Genomic DNA, 14,710 nt, shown 5'->3' on the forward strand with positions numbered 1-14,710 from the left:
GCACCCACATTTCTCTTAGCAACGATAGCGAACAAGATCTGAATGAGACAGATCAAGGCTTGCGCCAAGTAACTGTCTAATCCACACAACTGGCGAAGCCATGTGAATCGACCACCAATGCACACCTGGTCTACACCACACGGAGTACATCGGCATAAAACGGCCAAGACAGTTACCTATGCACACCCTACACTTGCTGGGGTAACCAGACAGCACGCTGCTTTGATAGAAGCAGACACTAGATGCACTGGTACCTTGAAGTGAAATTGGAGTTACTTTTAACAAGCCTCGGCTACCATGGCTACTGAGTACTGGGAACCCAGAGCCAACAGACACAGACACACACACACACACACACACACACCACACACACACCACACACACACACACACACTGCCTCCCGTTCTGTCTTGCTAGCAGTAGCACCCACTACTGAACACTACAGGAATCTTTGAACGTTTGCGGTACTCCACAGTACCAGTCATGTGCTGTTTACCGCCTCCCCGTTGTTGTATTCTAACGTTAACGTTATTCATTGACTGAGCGTTCTTTGCTTTGTACTACACCCTGCTATCGTGTTAGGCTATTTCCTACAATATTTTACTGTTTCCATTCGCTTCCATGTAATTGGGCGACACCGCCCGTTTTGGTTCTGCGAATTCAAATAAAAATGTACCTACCTACACACCTCAGACCTGCCCATCGCGGAAGCGATGATAGCGAACAGCTAGTACTATAGTATGTTAGACATAGCAACTTGTGCTGGGATTACACCATTCAACAGCTTGCAAGGCTGATGAATTGACCGCCACTAATTTTAGCCTGGTATCCACCACACACACACATACACACATACACACGAACTTTTTGGTGCACAACCATAATTATTATCTCTTGTGTACTGGCCCGGGATTGGATGACTTGCTCACTTAGACTTCTGCCACTATTTCGTTCTCTGGTGAGCAGTTTTGCTGTGTCACCTCTCCTACTGACGACCCAGTCCGGTTATTGTCAATGTTGTGAAAGCAGTAAGCACAGCTGTCATGCATCATTCTGTTCTGAAACAAGCCTCATTTACGGGCAAAAGAAACACAACGCAAATGAAAACCCAGAAAACCAGAAAAGGAAAAAATGTAACCCAAAAGAAGAAGAAAAAACCAATGTGTGATTAACACTATAAATACCGGTATGTTCTGTCATGCATCTAACGTTACTCGCTGTCCACACCAGTCTACACGTAGAAGAACAAATCGAAGATTTTCTGAACCAAACATTTTCGTTCCTTCTAATCCTGGGCTCATAGAGGGTATAAAGGAAAATGACTAAAACAGCAATTCCACATAGGCAAAATAATTGAAGGACATTAAACCAATCGTCCTACCCGTCATCATCACCCCTGCCATTAGTAATTTAAAATAAAAATCTTCCACCGTGCATTGATTTATATAGACAATCGTCATAATTATCATGTGTGCCCCAACTGTTTCAAGTGTTTGTTAGTTGTCACTCTCCTTTTTGAGCTAGTGCTGTGAAAATACAACTTTTATTCTGTCTGATTTGGCCCCGAGATCTTCTGTTGGCATAGTGATCTGACGCTCATCATTCGCTCCCTAATCACAGGACAGTTCTGTGCGTTCGGTTTGCGAATTCAAATAAAGAACACAACAGCAGCAACAGCAGCAACAGCAACAGCAAGAGCAGCAGCAGCATCTCCCTAGTACATGCTGCAGAGGGATCTACATCCACACCTACCTACTGTCAAAGTTGACAAAGAGAAGATAATTGTGAATGCTATCAGCCCAAATAAGGAAGTGTGTACCAGGCACTGCAAAGTTCAAAAGTATTTTGCTGTATCGACATGATGTATTGACATAGTATAGTATTGTATTGTATTGTTGTGACAAGAAAAAAATAAAAGGAAAGGCATCACGAGACGATTAATTTTAAAAACAGCTGCATACGCTACAAAACTAACTAAGCGAAGTAGGATGAAATATTTCGGAAAACCAGCTGTGATCAGTTGTGATCAGCTGTGATCAGCTGTGAGAACACCTTGATGGCAACCTGCAGGTTTCAGTTGGGTCACGCAAAACAGGAATCAAATACGTGGAAAATCAAGATTCTAAACATGCCACACTCTTGCGTTGTAAAACACACACACAAACACACACACACACACAAACACACACACACACACACACACACACACACACACACACCACACAGGGTCTAGATGCAGAGCACTAGAGTACAATGTACTCCCTAAATCGAGAAATTGACCAGGTACCCGTTTGTAACCTTTTTAAAAACCCTTATCCGACCGGCCAGTCAAAAATCGACGACTGTCCGTCGATGACTTCAACAAGCTGTAACTCACTCATTTTTGATCGAATCTGAGCCACATTGTTTCAATAATTATTCACATATTAAAGCAGGACATCACAATCAATTGCAAGTCACATCCCTTGCTTTGCTCGAGACGTTTACAGTCCATTCATAAAAAGATGGGCCCTGGCTCTGGTGAGCTCCCGTATTTGGCGATTTTTCGTGATTTCATCGTACACAGTGCAGTGCTGCAAGATTTGAAATTTGAAAAAGGGTCCAAAAAGGGTACCTGAACTGGGGTTCGAACCGCACAATGCACTGTTGCAGGCGGGGTCAAACGGCCTGAATTTTTATGGTTTTTCCCAATTCAGTGCTTTTGGGGCAAAACCTGGTCGAAATCCTATTCCTGTTATGGCTTGCTTTTTGGACAAAAAAAACTTCAGAAACATAATTGGAAGATGATTCCATAGGGGATTGCAGAAAAAATTCTTAAAAAACTCAAAGTGTGATCCATTTATGGGGGGGGGGGGGGGGGGGGTTCTCTCTACCTACTGTACAAGCAGAAATAGTCTTTTTCGTCCAACGAGCTGTTGGACTAAATTAAATGCCGGACTAATATTGATTTGCCCAGCTTTTCAATACACTCTTATGATCCATGGACGAAATTTACAACCGGACGAACTCCCTTTCTTTGGAGTTGGACGAAATTATATTATTGACCGACGAAATTATATTATTGACCGACGAAATTTTCTGCTTATACAGTACTGAGTGCGTTCGATTATGTCCGCGAATCGATTCATGAATTCATTCATGAATCGATTCGAGCTATTCACAACACCTCATGTGAATAGGGTGAATGGATTCCAAATCGATTCCAGGGCTCATGACATGAAATCGAACGGCGAGATTCCGTTCATAAATAGATTCAAGTGTGTAATCGAACGCAGCCACTGCCTTCTGTAATTTGATAATTTCTGCATTTTCACGGGGGTTTTCCATCTCGAAGTTTCCCAGTACAATGGTCTGACAAATGTACGTCAAGTTAGCGTGACGACTATGAGAACAACAACAACAACAACAACAACAACAACAACAACAACAACAACAACAACAACAACAACATGGCGAGGATAAAGATTTGAAGCAGCATACCTGTGGTGCATTTTATCCAATGACCTTAGTTTTGTGTAGCAACCACCTGATGGTGTCGGTATCGTCCTTCTCATTTAGCAGAGGTATGACCTGCTGCTGGCATTCCCAATGATATGTGTTGATGTACTCAATCTGGGTACGTACAAACAACACACGTACACGCACACACAACATGCACACACAACATGCACACACAACATGCACACACAACATGCACAAAGCACGCACAAAGCACGCACAAAGCACGCACAAAGCACGTACAAAGCACCCCCACAAGCACCACACAACATGCACACAACGTTATACTGGAACATCAAGTACAAGTAGACATACACCCCTGCAGTCGTTAACACAAACTATGACAAAGATCAGGAAAGGGACTAGAAATAGTACTGGTAATCTCGACATGACTACAGTCAATACGACTGATGCCAAGCAAGTTGCCGTCTGCATCAAGCATACAGTAAAGCTTAGTCTGGAGGTTTACAAGTGCCTGCTGCTGCTGCTGTTGTTGCTGCTGCTGCTGCTGCTGTTGTTGCTGCTTTTGTTGTTGCCGCCGCTGCTGCTGTTGCTGCTGCTGCTGTTGCTGTTGTCGCTGCTGCTGCTGCTGCTGTTGCTGTATCCCCAATTTCCTACGATTGCTCAGCTATGGTCCTAGTCATAGTAATGTACAGTTCTCACCTCATCAGCTGTCAGTAGGTACGTCAGCATCAGATCCGTCTCATATGGTACCTGAATCGAGCAGAAAACGCACACAAACGCACGCACACACACGTACGCGCGCAGCAAGCAAATCAAGTCCACAGAAAGTCCACGGACACACTTCTACACAATCTCACCACAGTGTACTAACTATAACCTGCTGTGGGGGGGGGGGGGAGTTTGTGCTAGAAGATGACCGGTACGATTTTGCCAAGCTTCATGGCAAGATGAAATGATTTCTCACGCAACAAAATAAATTATTTTTCTTGCGAATATGGAATCTGATGTTTTCTCTTTTTGTTGCTGTTCTTTTTGCCTGACTCCTTCAGTCAGTTTTTTGTATCTCACCAGTGTCCCCACCCTCCCACCCTTCATGTCTGCCCATCTTCTTTCCTTTTCTTTCTTGGCTGTAGATATGTTGTGCCTGTTTTTATGCTGCCATGTTGCCACTTGGGGTTATACACCCGGTTTTTCCCTCATTCGTGCATCCGTCGGCGCGAGGGTTTTTTCCCCGGCTGGCTCGGTCCAGAGAAATTAATCTGACGGTCCCAAGTGGTGCTTGTCCTGGCTTATTTATGTTAGGTGAATGTACTCATTCTTTCCTCCTGGGGCCTGTCCCCCTGTTGTTGCTCCTAGTTTCTTCTGCATTCCGGTTCACATCTGGCTGCGGCCTACTACCCCCACTCTGTGTGCTCCTGCCTCTGTTGTCTGGGTCCATGTCGTTATGTCGGTGTATGTGGAGCGAGAAAGAGCGGGGTGGTTGTCTTACAAAGAATCAAACTACAGCACGAAGCCATAAGAGGACCTCTTTGTCTCAAATCACCGCACAGCGACCTGGAGCGTTGTGCAATATGCGACTTGGCGAGGTGACAAGAGGTCAGTGAACTAGTGGAGGTGACAAGAGGTCAGTGAACTAGCGGAGTAACTTGTCAACTATACTGCAGCATGTGAACGATAGGTTCCTCTGTCAAAAACTACATTAGTCCGCCGGTCCATCCTGGCTACGCATCCAAATTCATGATGGCAGAATGATAATGAAGAAGTCACTGTCCATTAGAGGGTATAGGTACGTCCGCAACATCTTAGACTGCTACTTACGTCGTTCGTGCAGGCATGGGTCACGCAGGCATGGGTCACGCAGGCATGGGTCACGCAGGCATGGGTCACGCAGGCATGGGTCACGCAGGCATGGGTCACGCAGGCATGGGTCACGCAGGCATGGGTCACTCAGGCATGGGTCACGCAGGCATGGGTCACGCAGGCATGGGTCACGCAGGCATGGGTCACGCAGGCATGGGTCACGCAGGCATGGGTCACGCAGGCATGGGTCACGCAGGCATGGGTCACGCAGGCATCAAGCAGATAAACACACATGGAACTACGGAGGGCATGGAGGGCATGGAGGCTGGTTTACGACTGAGAGCTAGGCATACAATCAGCCATCATGCACGGCACAGCATGTGTGTACTATAGTTCATACAGTCATGCCACCACGTGCCTAGCTGTAGACAAGTATGGTGAACATGGTCAAGATGGTAGGAGGAAGGCACCAATCAGCTGCAAGGGTTGAGCAAGATCAGTAGAAGCTTTCTCCGTGGAATAATAGAACACTTTGCTGCAGACATACTTGCGGTTCTCTTGCAGCAGTTCAAGCAATACGCCTATTGAATGTTATGGTGGTGTTGCCTCGTGGGCGGTACGGAAGTTAGCTGATTCGTTGTGACTTTGGAGTTGCCATTGAACCCAAACTGGAGTTGCCATTGAACCCAAACTGGAGTTGCCATTGAACCCAAACTGCGGTGACTAACTACTAGCATTAAGATTAGCTGGGGGAGTAAGTGTTCTTATTCGGAACACTCATGCCTCACACATGCAGCACATAGCAAGTGCTCTTATTCGGAACACTCATGCCTCACACATGCAGCACATAGCAAGTGCTCTTATTCGGAACAGCGATACTTCACACACACATGCAGCACATAGTCAAGTCATTTTGATAAGCACAACAAATGATGGGTTCGCTCACAGACGCTCTGTGCGCATACGAGTCGTTATACGCTACCCCCCCCCCCCCAATTACCTTATGTTTAATACGTCGTGATAAATGGTGACAGTCCCTTACTTGCACTTTAAGTTCTACTATCACCAGTAGGATTCTATAAGCCGATTCACAAGACAACTTTTTGCGACGCAAAACGCGATTTGCGACAGTTGCGACAAGGAAATGCCTGTCGCAAGCTGTCACGTACAGTTGCAAAATACCTGTCGCAGATATAATGAAGAAAGTTCAACTTTTGCGACATGCGACGTGCGACGTACACAAATGGAGTACAGTTTCTACCCTGGGTGCACGTGCAGTACACGTGTAGAGTATGTTGTTGGTTTGACAGCATGAAACAATATATCTGGTGCTGGTACTGTACTACTAGTATTGGATGATCTAATACCAAGTGTAGAGTAGTACCAGTGCATCTAATACCAAGTGTAGAGTAGTACCAGTGCATCTAATACCAAGTGTAGAGTAGTACCAGTGCATCTAATACCAAGTGTAGAGTAGTACCAGTGCATATTAAAGGATGTCGCAAACACCAACACACATTGTGAACCGCATGTCACTGTCGCAGCTCGTCGCAGGTGCCGCATGTTGCGTCGCAAAAAGTTGTATTGCGAAGCGGCCTTGAGATCCATTTGTTCTGGTTTCTTGTATTTCACTTGAAGAGAAATCATGACAACTGGCTAGGGGAATTCCCTACGTCGTAATGCTTGTGGCGAAGAGCTTAAAGTTGGCAGTCTTTCATGCGATTGAAAGTTTCTTCAAGATTCGTTCGAATGCTTCCTGCAGCCTTCATGTCAGAGGCACATGTGTTTTGGGCAAACGACCGCAACTCAAATCGGCTTCCACACCCTTTCACTGTTCCCGGTATTAAACGGTGTAAGACTAAAACGTTGAAAGAATACGATAAAGTGAAGAGTGAAGAGCAGCGCCAATTTGAATAGTGGCGGGGTGCCCAAAACACATTTGGCTTATAAGTTATAACTGCTAATCTCTATAGAATGTTGTAAGTTACTTCAACACAGTAGTGTGGGTCGCCGAAGAACTGGAGGTCAGCCTCCTAGCCTAGACCCTTCTTATTCTCATGTATTACGGTCTATGCACAGATGAGTTGCCGTGTATACATTAGTATACTGTGCTTGGTGAAATTCTAGGCTGGTCATTCTTCGGTGCCCAACACTACTGTGCATGTCATGTCGAGAGTATAACCAGCAGTGCGCCTACCCAGTACCGGTAAGTTTAATACTAGGTTCTTGGGCTGGGGGATGGCCCTGCACCAAAACCCGCCCGACACATACTACTCCTGTATCAGACTAGGAGTAATGTGCAGTACCGTACTACAGTCAACCCCTGCGAATAACGATCGTCGTCGATTGTGCATGAGAAAACTCAGAAAAGCATCATTAGCCAGCCATTCGTCGTGAGGTTGACAATAGGCAGTCAACTTGTCACTGGGTTGGAAGATTGTGTCGCTACTAGCAAGTTATTGTTATACACAAGGTGGTTTCTCACGAGGTTGACCGTACATGTACATGTACATGCATACAGTAGAGCCTGTCAAGGCAACCACTCCGATAAGGCGACCACCTGTTAAAGAAGGCCACTGCAACCAGGACCAAGGGATGCTATTTCCAGTCAAGTGACCCTGGATAAGGAGACCAGGTTTTGGAGGTCCGTTGAGTTGTCGTCTTAGACAGTTTGACTGTAGTTAGTATTTCACATACAGGTAAGTAGCTACTACTGTATGAGACTACGGGTACTGTTCATCAGCATAGTACTAATTTATAGTAAAGAAAAAGGACCAAGGAACTGCAAGTTATGCTATAATGTCCACTAACACCACCAGTTACTAAACAATCAGCTCATGCGATAACATTGCACGACACTGACCGAAGTTAAAGCGTAACTTGTAGTTCCTTGATCCTTTTTCTTTTCTATAAATTAATCCTTGGCTCTCCATCCGAGTCCATCACATTACTACCTCCCTATACTATGCACTACCGACGGGGCACACAGTCTAACGGTATAACGAGAAAGAATCCATTGTTAACGCAAGAAACGTTACACGTCTGTTATTCCCTCTCTCTCTCCTCTGCACTGGAGAAATAATTATAAGACTGGTGTGTGATGGCAGGGTCGTTAAAACGTGTGCCCGTTAAGGGAGCATCTCATAAGTTCGCATTTTGTTTCTAAACGTAACGCATTTCGAAACGGGGGTAGGGGGGTAGCGCCCTTTTCGGATAGAAAAATGACAGTTCGCACATTTTCTGGATGTGTACAGTGCTGTGCATGTGCTAGACTGCTCCAGACAGCAGGGTACGGCCTACGCCGGTGTGCAGCATGCTACGGCCTACGCGGTGTGTTTTAGGTGTAGATCTAACACTACAAAACACGCATGCAGGCTACTCAGAGGTGTCAAATGTCACACCAGCCTGATCAAACCCTGTAGACCTACCTGGCCAGCTTTTACAGCAGTACAGTCGTTGTGGAGGAACTCTGTTTATGTGCGTGTACATGTCATTGATTGAACTAAGTATGTAACTTACTTACTTGTACTCAGTAGATGCGGTACTACTGTATGCCATTCACTTAGACACTAGCAAAACATTCATGTCCATGTCCATGTCCATGTACATGATTGTGCATACCATGGCATGGACATGTACAGTACAGTAGATCTACACTGAAAATGTGCGATAAGACTTTCAAATAGTGGGGGAGGTAGGGGGGTAAAGTCTATTCGAAATGCGTTACGTTTACAAAAAAAGTGCGAACTTATGAGATGCTCCCTAAGTGGGAAATTTTGTAAATGGTTAAACTTTCGGCTCATCAGACTTTCAACAGTGACAGTAGTTATCACATGTGTTTCCCTTACCAGTGTCATAGGCCTCTTGTACGGGCAAAGCAAATGTGCTTACATAATAATATTATTGAGATTTTGTTGAGATTTTGTGTCATAATATTATTATGATACAAAATCTCAATACAAAAAATCAACAAAACGCCAAGAATCTGAAGAAAAAGACTCAATCCAATTCTGTGTTGCCATAACCGGAACTGAAACCCAACACAAATCTGTATTTCCCTTACCAGTGTCATAGGCCTCAGAGTCAGGTAGTCTCGGTCATTGAACATGAACTGCAGGGTGACAATGAGAAACACACATCAGCGTGCCCCAACCGCAAACACACACACGTACATATACATACACACATACACACGCGCGCAAGCGCGCACACGCGCGCGCACACACACACACACGTACACACATATGCACACACACACACATGCGTCAATAACAACACGTACATACCCTGAAAGTAGCACAGTGATACGAATGCCATGATGCAAAATGGCGTTAGCTATCCGTCTTTCTTTAAGTTGACCACAGCAATCGTGAAGGTTTCATCAATCATTTTCTTGAGACAATTCACTTCAGGCTGTTGACAAGAAAAGCAGGGATAAGATACTCAAGCCAGTGGAGTGATGAGTGCTGCTGCACTTTTCTATACTGTCATGCCCTGCCACCTGCCCTGCCATGCCCTGCCACCTGCCCTGCCATGCCCCGCCACCCTGTCGACACACATCCCTTCCAGTCCTGGTTGACGGTAGATAAAAGAAGCCACGGGTAGGGAAGTGGGGACATGGGTCAGGGAAGTGGAGACACGGGTAAGGGAAGTGGGGACATGGGTCAGGGAAGTGGGGACACGGGTAAGTGAAGTGGGGACACGGGTAAGGGAAGTGGGGACACGGGTAAGGGAAGTGGGGACACGGGTAAGGGAAGTGGGGACACGGGTTAGGCAAGTGGGGACACGGGTAAGGGAAGTGGGGACACGGGTAAGGGAAGTGGGGACACGGGTTAGGGAAGTGGGGACATGGGTGAGGGAGTATCATACCCTGGTATCTTTCTTAACGACAACACAGACATTCTCGATGCGTATGCCGAATGATTCAGCCTCGTAGTAGCCTGGTTCTGTGAGACACAACGGAGAAAGAACACACACACACACACACATACACACACACGGATGCACACGGACACACACACATGCACACGCACAGAAATGATAGCCATGATCAGCACTAGAGTGCTGCTTGCAGACATACCGGTGCCCACTGTCAGCAAACACAGTTCTATCACACTGCAAGCCATGCAGTGACCCAGGCAGTTCTATCACACTGCAAGCCATGCAGTGACCCAGACAGTTCTATCACACTCTAAGCCATGTAGTGACCCAGACAGTTCTACCACACTCTATTAAAGCCATGCAGTGACCCAGAAAGTTCTATCACACTCTAAGCCATGCAGTGACCCAGACAGTTCTATCACACACTCTAAGCCATGCAGTGAGTCCCAATGACCCAGGCACTCAAGAATGCAATCGAAAATCCACAACACTACATGCCAACAAGGACAAGATGTACGGTGTGATGAACAAAATACATCTACGCTGTACGTTGTGATTTCACTTACCATCGGTGACAAGCATACCGGCTTGAAGACCGGCATCTTTAGTGGCACGGGGACTTATTGCTTGTGGACCTGATGAACACACACACACACACACACACACACACACACACACACACACACACACACACACACACACACACACACACACACATGTGTGCACACATACGCACACACACACACGCACGCACACACACACACACACACACACACACACACACACACACACACACACACACAAAACACACACACACACGTGTGCGCACATACGCACACACACACACACACACACACACACACACACACACACACACACACACACACACACACACACACACACACACACACACCACACACACACACATACACACGCACGCATCACATACACACGCACGCATCACATACACACCATCACATACACACCATCACATACACACCATCACATACACACCATCACATACACACCATCACATACACACCATCACACACACACACACACACACACACACACACACGTCACATACACACCATCACATACGAGCACAGATCAAGACAATCAGCACATTTTGCCAAGTGTACATGATGTGATTGTGCTACAACTTCCAGTACAAGTAGAGTGACTATTGAAGAGTGGAGTCCACAGTACTATATGCCTCCCCCCATTACTTTCACCTACATGTGCAACCAACCAAACAAAGTGAACTCGCCTAAGCCAACCACACACTGGACCCTTAAGCTTCATATAAAGGTGGTGCCCTGATCCACTGCGTATGAAACTTCTTGGTCGCGGTTCAACTGGCTATCTAGGGCAGTGGTCGCCTCATCAAAGCGGTCACCTTGACAGGTGCTACAGTCCATTTCAAAACTATAGACGCGTACCTAGGCAAAAACCGTTATGCCAGCATCTATACCACATAAAATCTGTGATCACTTTGTGCATAAATTTTTCAAATTTGGGCGTCTGTTATCCAATGGTTTAGAAACTATATGAGAGTAATTGTGGAGCGGACCTGAGCAATATTCCGAAAACTATTCTCAAAAAGTTCCAGCCAAATTTGAAATATTTCAAAAACACTACGCGTCTATAGTTTTGAAATGGACTGTAGTGTACAGGAAAAATTGTCAAGGCGACCAACTGTCCTAGAGGACCGCTATTTCTTACTTTATTAGTATTAGTATTTTATTTAAAACTCGGGTATTGAGCCAATAATAAAAGTAGAAAGGAAAAGGACATATGGAAACGAGTAAAGAGTAACTCTCCACCACTGTAACTAGGTACTATATACAGTCAGAAAGTGCAATAACTAGGCACAAAACTGACAGAGTACTGAGACATTCGACGTCCTGACACCTAGCTTCAACACATTTCCGTAGCGCTAACCGACAGCCTTCCAACTTGGAAGGTTCAAGGTTATGGAAAGACCAAAGAGGGGAAGGCAAGCGCAACGAAAACGAGCACAAGCTACAGTCCCAACGGAACAAAGAATGTCGATTGTCACTGGACGATGACGAGACCAGTAGGCGATTTGACAAAGCGGTCTAACTACAATTCGAAGCAGCAAAGCAGCACACCACCCAACTTGGGTGGGTACTCTGTCAGTTTTGTGCCTAGTTGTTGCACTTTCTGACTGTATATAGTATCTAGTATTTTATCAGTATTATTTATTCACAATCACGTGACACTAGCCTATGAAGAGGTGGTGTGGGCGATTGCCAGCCATGGCGGTAATACCACAAGGACCAAGACATGTTATTCCCAATCAAAATGACCTTGGACAAGGAGACCACCTGTACACGGGGACCAATTTTTACGATCTCTTGAGCGGCCGGCTTAACCAGGCTTCACTGATCAGGTTCTCCGATTCAAAACAAATTGCACAGTTTGGCAGATTTCTGCATTGATTTCTATACTCAAAAGTCGCCTGAAAAGCCCGCGTCCCATATCACTGCAACGTGGCAAACAAATATTTAGCCATCACAAGAGCTCCTTGGAGAAACAGTTTTCTTCTTTCGAGAACACAGCAGAAGTATTTTCGTTGCGGTCTTCAAATCTTTCTTTGCTACGTCGTAGCCCTTTGACTGTTGCCGAGGAGGTGACTATTGGTCACAGTCCGAACACACAGTCCGCAAGTCATTTCAAGACTTGCCAAAGTTCAAAACAGGACTGATTCCCTTTGCTGCACGAGGTGGCAAAGTTTTTCTTGCACCCCCCCCCCCCCCCAATGGTTTATATTGAAGATCTTGTGCCCTTCAGTACACATCTCCTTGACCTGCATAAGTCTGCAGAGATGCTGACCTGGCATGCTGGCATGCCAAGTGATGAAATTTGGGTGAAATTCAGGGGGTGACCAAGGTGGTGACCAATGTGGTGGTACTTTCGAATTCGGTTGCCAAATTCTGAATGCATCCACCACCAAAGCCCCTCAAAACACAGTGCCACTAGGCTTCTTTACTGCCAAGGATCTTGCAGACAATCTCGAAACTGCACTTGGCCGCTACAGACCACAGGTCGAGACTTTGCTGCGCACAGCATGGGAAGGGAGAGTTATCAGACTAGTCTTGTCTGGGGATTACGAGTTCCTTACGGCAATTTATGGCCTTTCAGGCGCCAGTGGGGTGCGTCCTTGCTTGCTTGCTACTGCGAAAAGAAGGCCATGTAAGTGGAGAGAGAACAACGCACTCTCGTCAGCAATCGCAGCCTCGACACACTCTCGAGAGATTTCACTTCCTCCACATCTTCTGGTGCAGTCTTACACAACGCAAAGCACCACAACAATGTCATCAGGCATTGTATTTTGCCCATTACATTGGAGCAAGTGTGTATTCCAGTTCTGCATCTGGATTTTGGCATATTTCCATACCTTTACGATACCTTCTGCACTGAGCTACACGCCATAGATCTAGATCTAGTAAAGTGTCCAGGCCTAGAAATGACCGAAAGAGACCAAAGCACCTTCCTGTCACTAGTGGTGGCTCGAAATCTAGTGGAAGAAAAAACCCTACTCTCGCCAAAGCTCAACAAGAGCACCAAGCCATTGTACAGCAGCTGCAGTATGCTATACTGTATGCTCAAAAGCATGGTCTGCCTGTACAGTCAGTACAGCTATTGACGGGTGCATTGCAGGTGCAGTGGAAGGAAAAAACAAACGGCTCTAGAAGAGTCAGGAAATGACCTTCAAACATTTTCAACAGAGTTTGAAAGCTACTTGAAAAGAATGGCAAGGTTGCTGGTCCCTGCTTTTCTTCTCTTGAGCAGGTGTTGCAAAAATACAACATCAAAAGGCAAGCCTACCATTCCGGTGCCTTTGTGGGCAACCACATCCACCGTGCTCTTGAAGCCAAGGTGGTCAAGGAGTTGATGTCTGCTCCAGTGCAGGTTGTAAACAGCCGCAGTCTTCAACCGTCAACACCAGCAGCTGAAGTTGAGCTTGCAAAATATTGCACAGACAGCTAAAACCCTGCAGGACAGGTACCATCGTCTGCATTCTGGGTACGCAGCATGCAGAGCGATCTTCTCCACCAGAACCCTCCTTTCCAACAGCACAAAGGGCACATTGGTCGACAACATTAGTACTTTCCTTGTCACTTGTCGTCAGGAAAAAGTCGCCAGGAAGTTGGGCAATTTAACACCTAAGTTACACCTTCTCGAGGAGCATGTAGTGCCCTGTATGGATCACTTCGGCATGGGCCTGTCCCTTCTTGGTGAGCAGGGCATGGAGTCCATCCACGCAGAGATCAACAATTTGGAGAGAAAATTCCTTGCGATACCATCTCCTTCGGATCGTCTTTGAACGTGCGTAGAGCAGCACTTCCTCGCAACGTTGCCACAAAACGCAGCTCTTAGACCAAAGGCTGTGCCAAGAAAACGGAAGGCAGCTTTTACCGATGACTAAACTCTTCCACAGTAAACTTCTGTCAAGGTTTGGTACCGGTATTGGGACACAACGCATTTCATGTCACCTGAATCTCTGTCAGCACTATCAGCACCTTCCTCACCTGCACCG

At 46.1% G+C, this 14,710-nt stretch overlaps 1 protein-coding gene across 1 annotated transcript in view; it reads right to left on the reverse strand.

Annotated features, from left to right (window-relative positions):
- Nucleotides 1-1,529: 1,529 nt before the first annotated feature.
- Nucleotides 1,530-14,710, reverse strand: part of LOC135816204 (xaa-Pro aminopeptidase 1-like) — a 39,530-nt gene continuing 26,349 nt past the window's right edge. The window contains exons 20-25 of the mRNA XM_065329602.1: nucleotides 10,710-10,778; nucleotides 10,132-10,208; nucleotides 9,326-9,373; nucleotides 4,162-4,212; nucleotides 3,481-3,612; nucleotides 1,530-2,064 (exon numbers count right to left, since the gene is read on the reverse strand). Coding sequence (XP_065185674.1) covers nucleotides 3,493-3,612; nucleotides 4,162-4,212; nucleotides 9,326-9,373; nucleotides 10,132-10,208; nucleotides 10,710-10,778 — 365 coding nt within the window. The 3' untranslated portion in view covers nucleotides 1,530-2,064; nucleotides 3,481-3,492. The remainder of the gene's footprint in view (nucleotides 2,065-3,480; nucleotides 3,613-4,161; nucleotides 4,213-9,325; nucleotides 9,374-10,131; nucleotides 10,209-10,709; nucleotides 10,779-14,710) is intronic.

The sequence above is a fragment of the Sycon ciliatum genome, chromosome 4, assembly GCF_964019385.1.
Source record: "Sycon ciliatum chromosome 4, ocSycCili1.1, whole genome shotgun sequence".
Classification (NCBI taxonomy): Eukaryota; Metazoa; Porifera; class Calcarea; order Leucosolenida; family Sycettidae; genus Sycon; species Sycon ciliatum.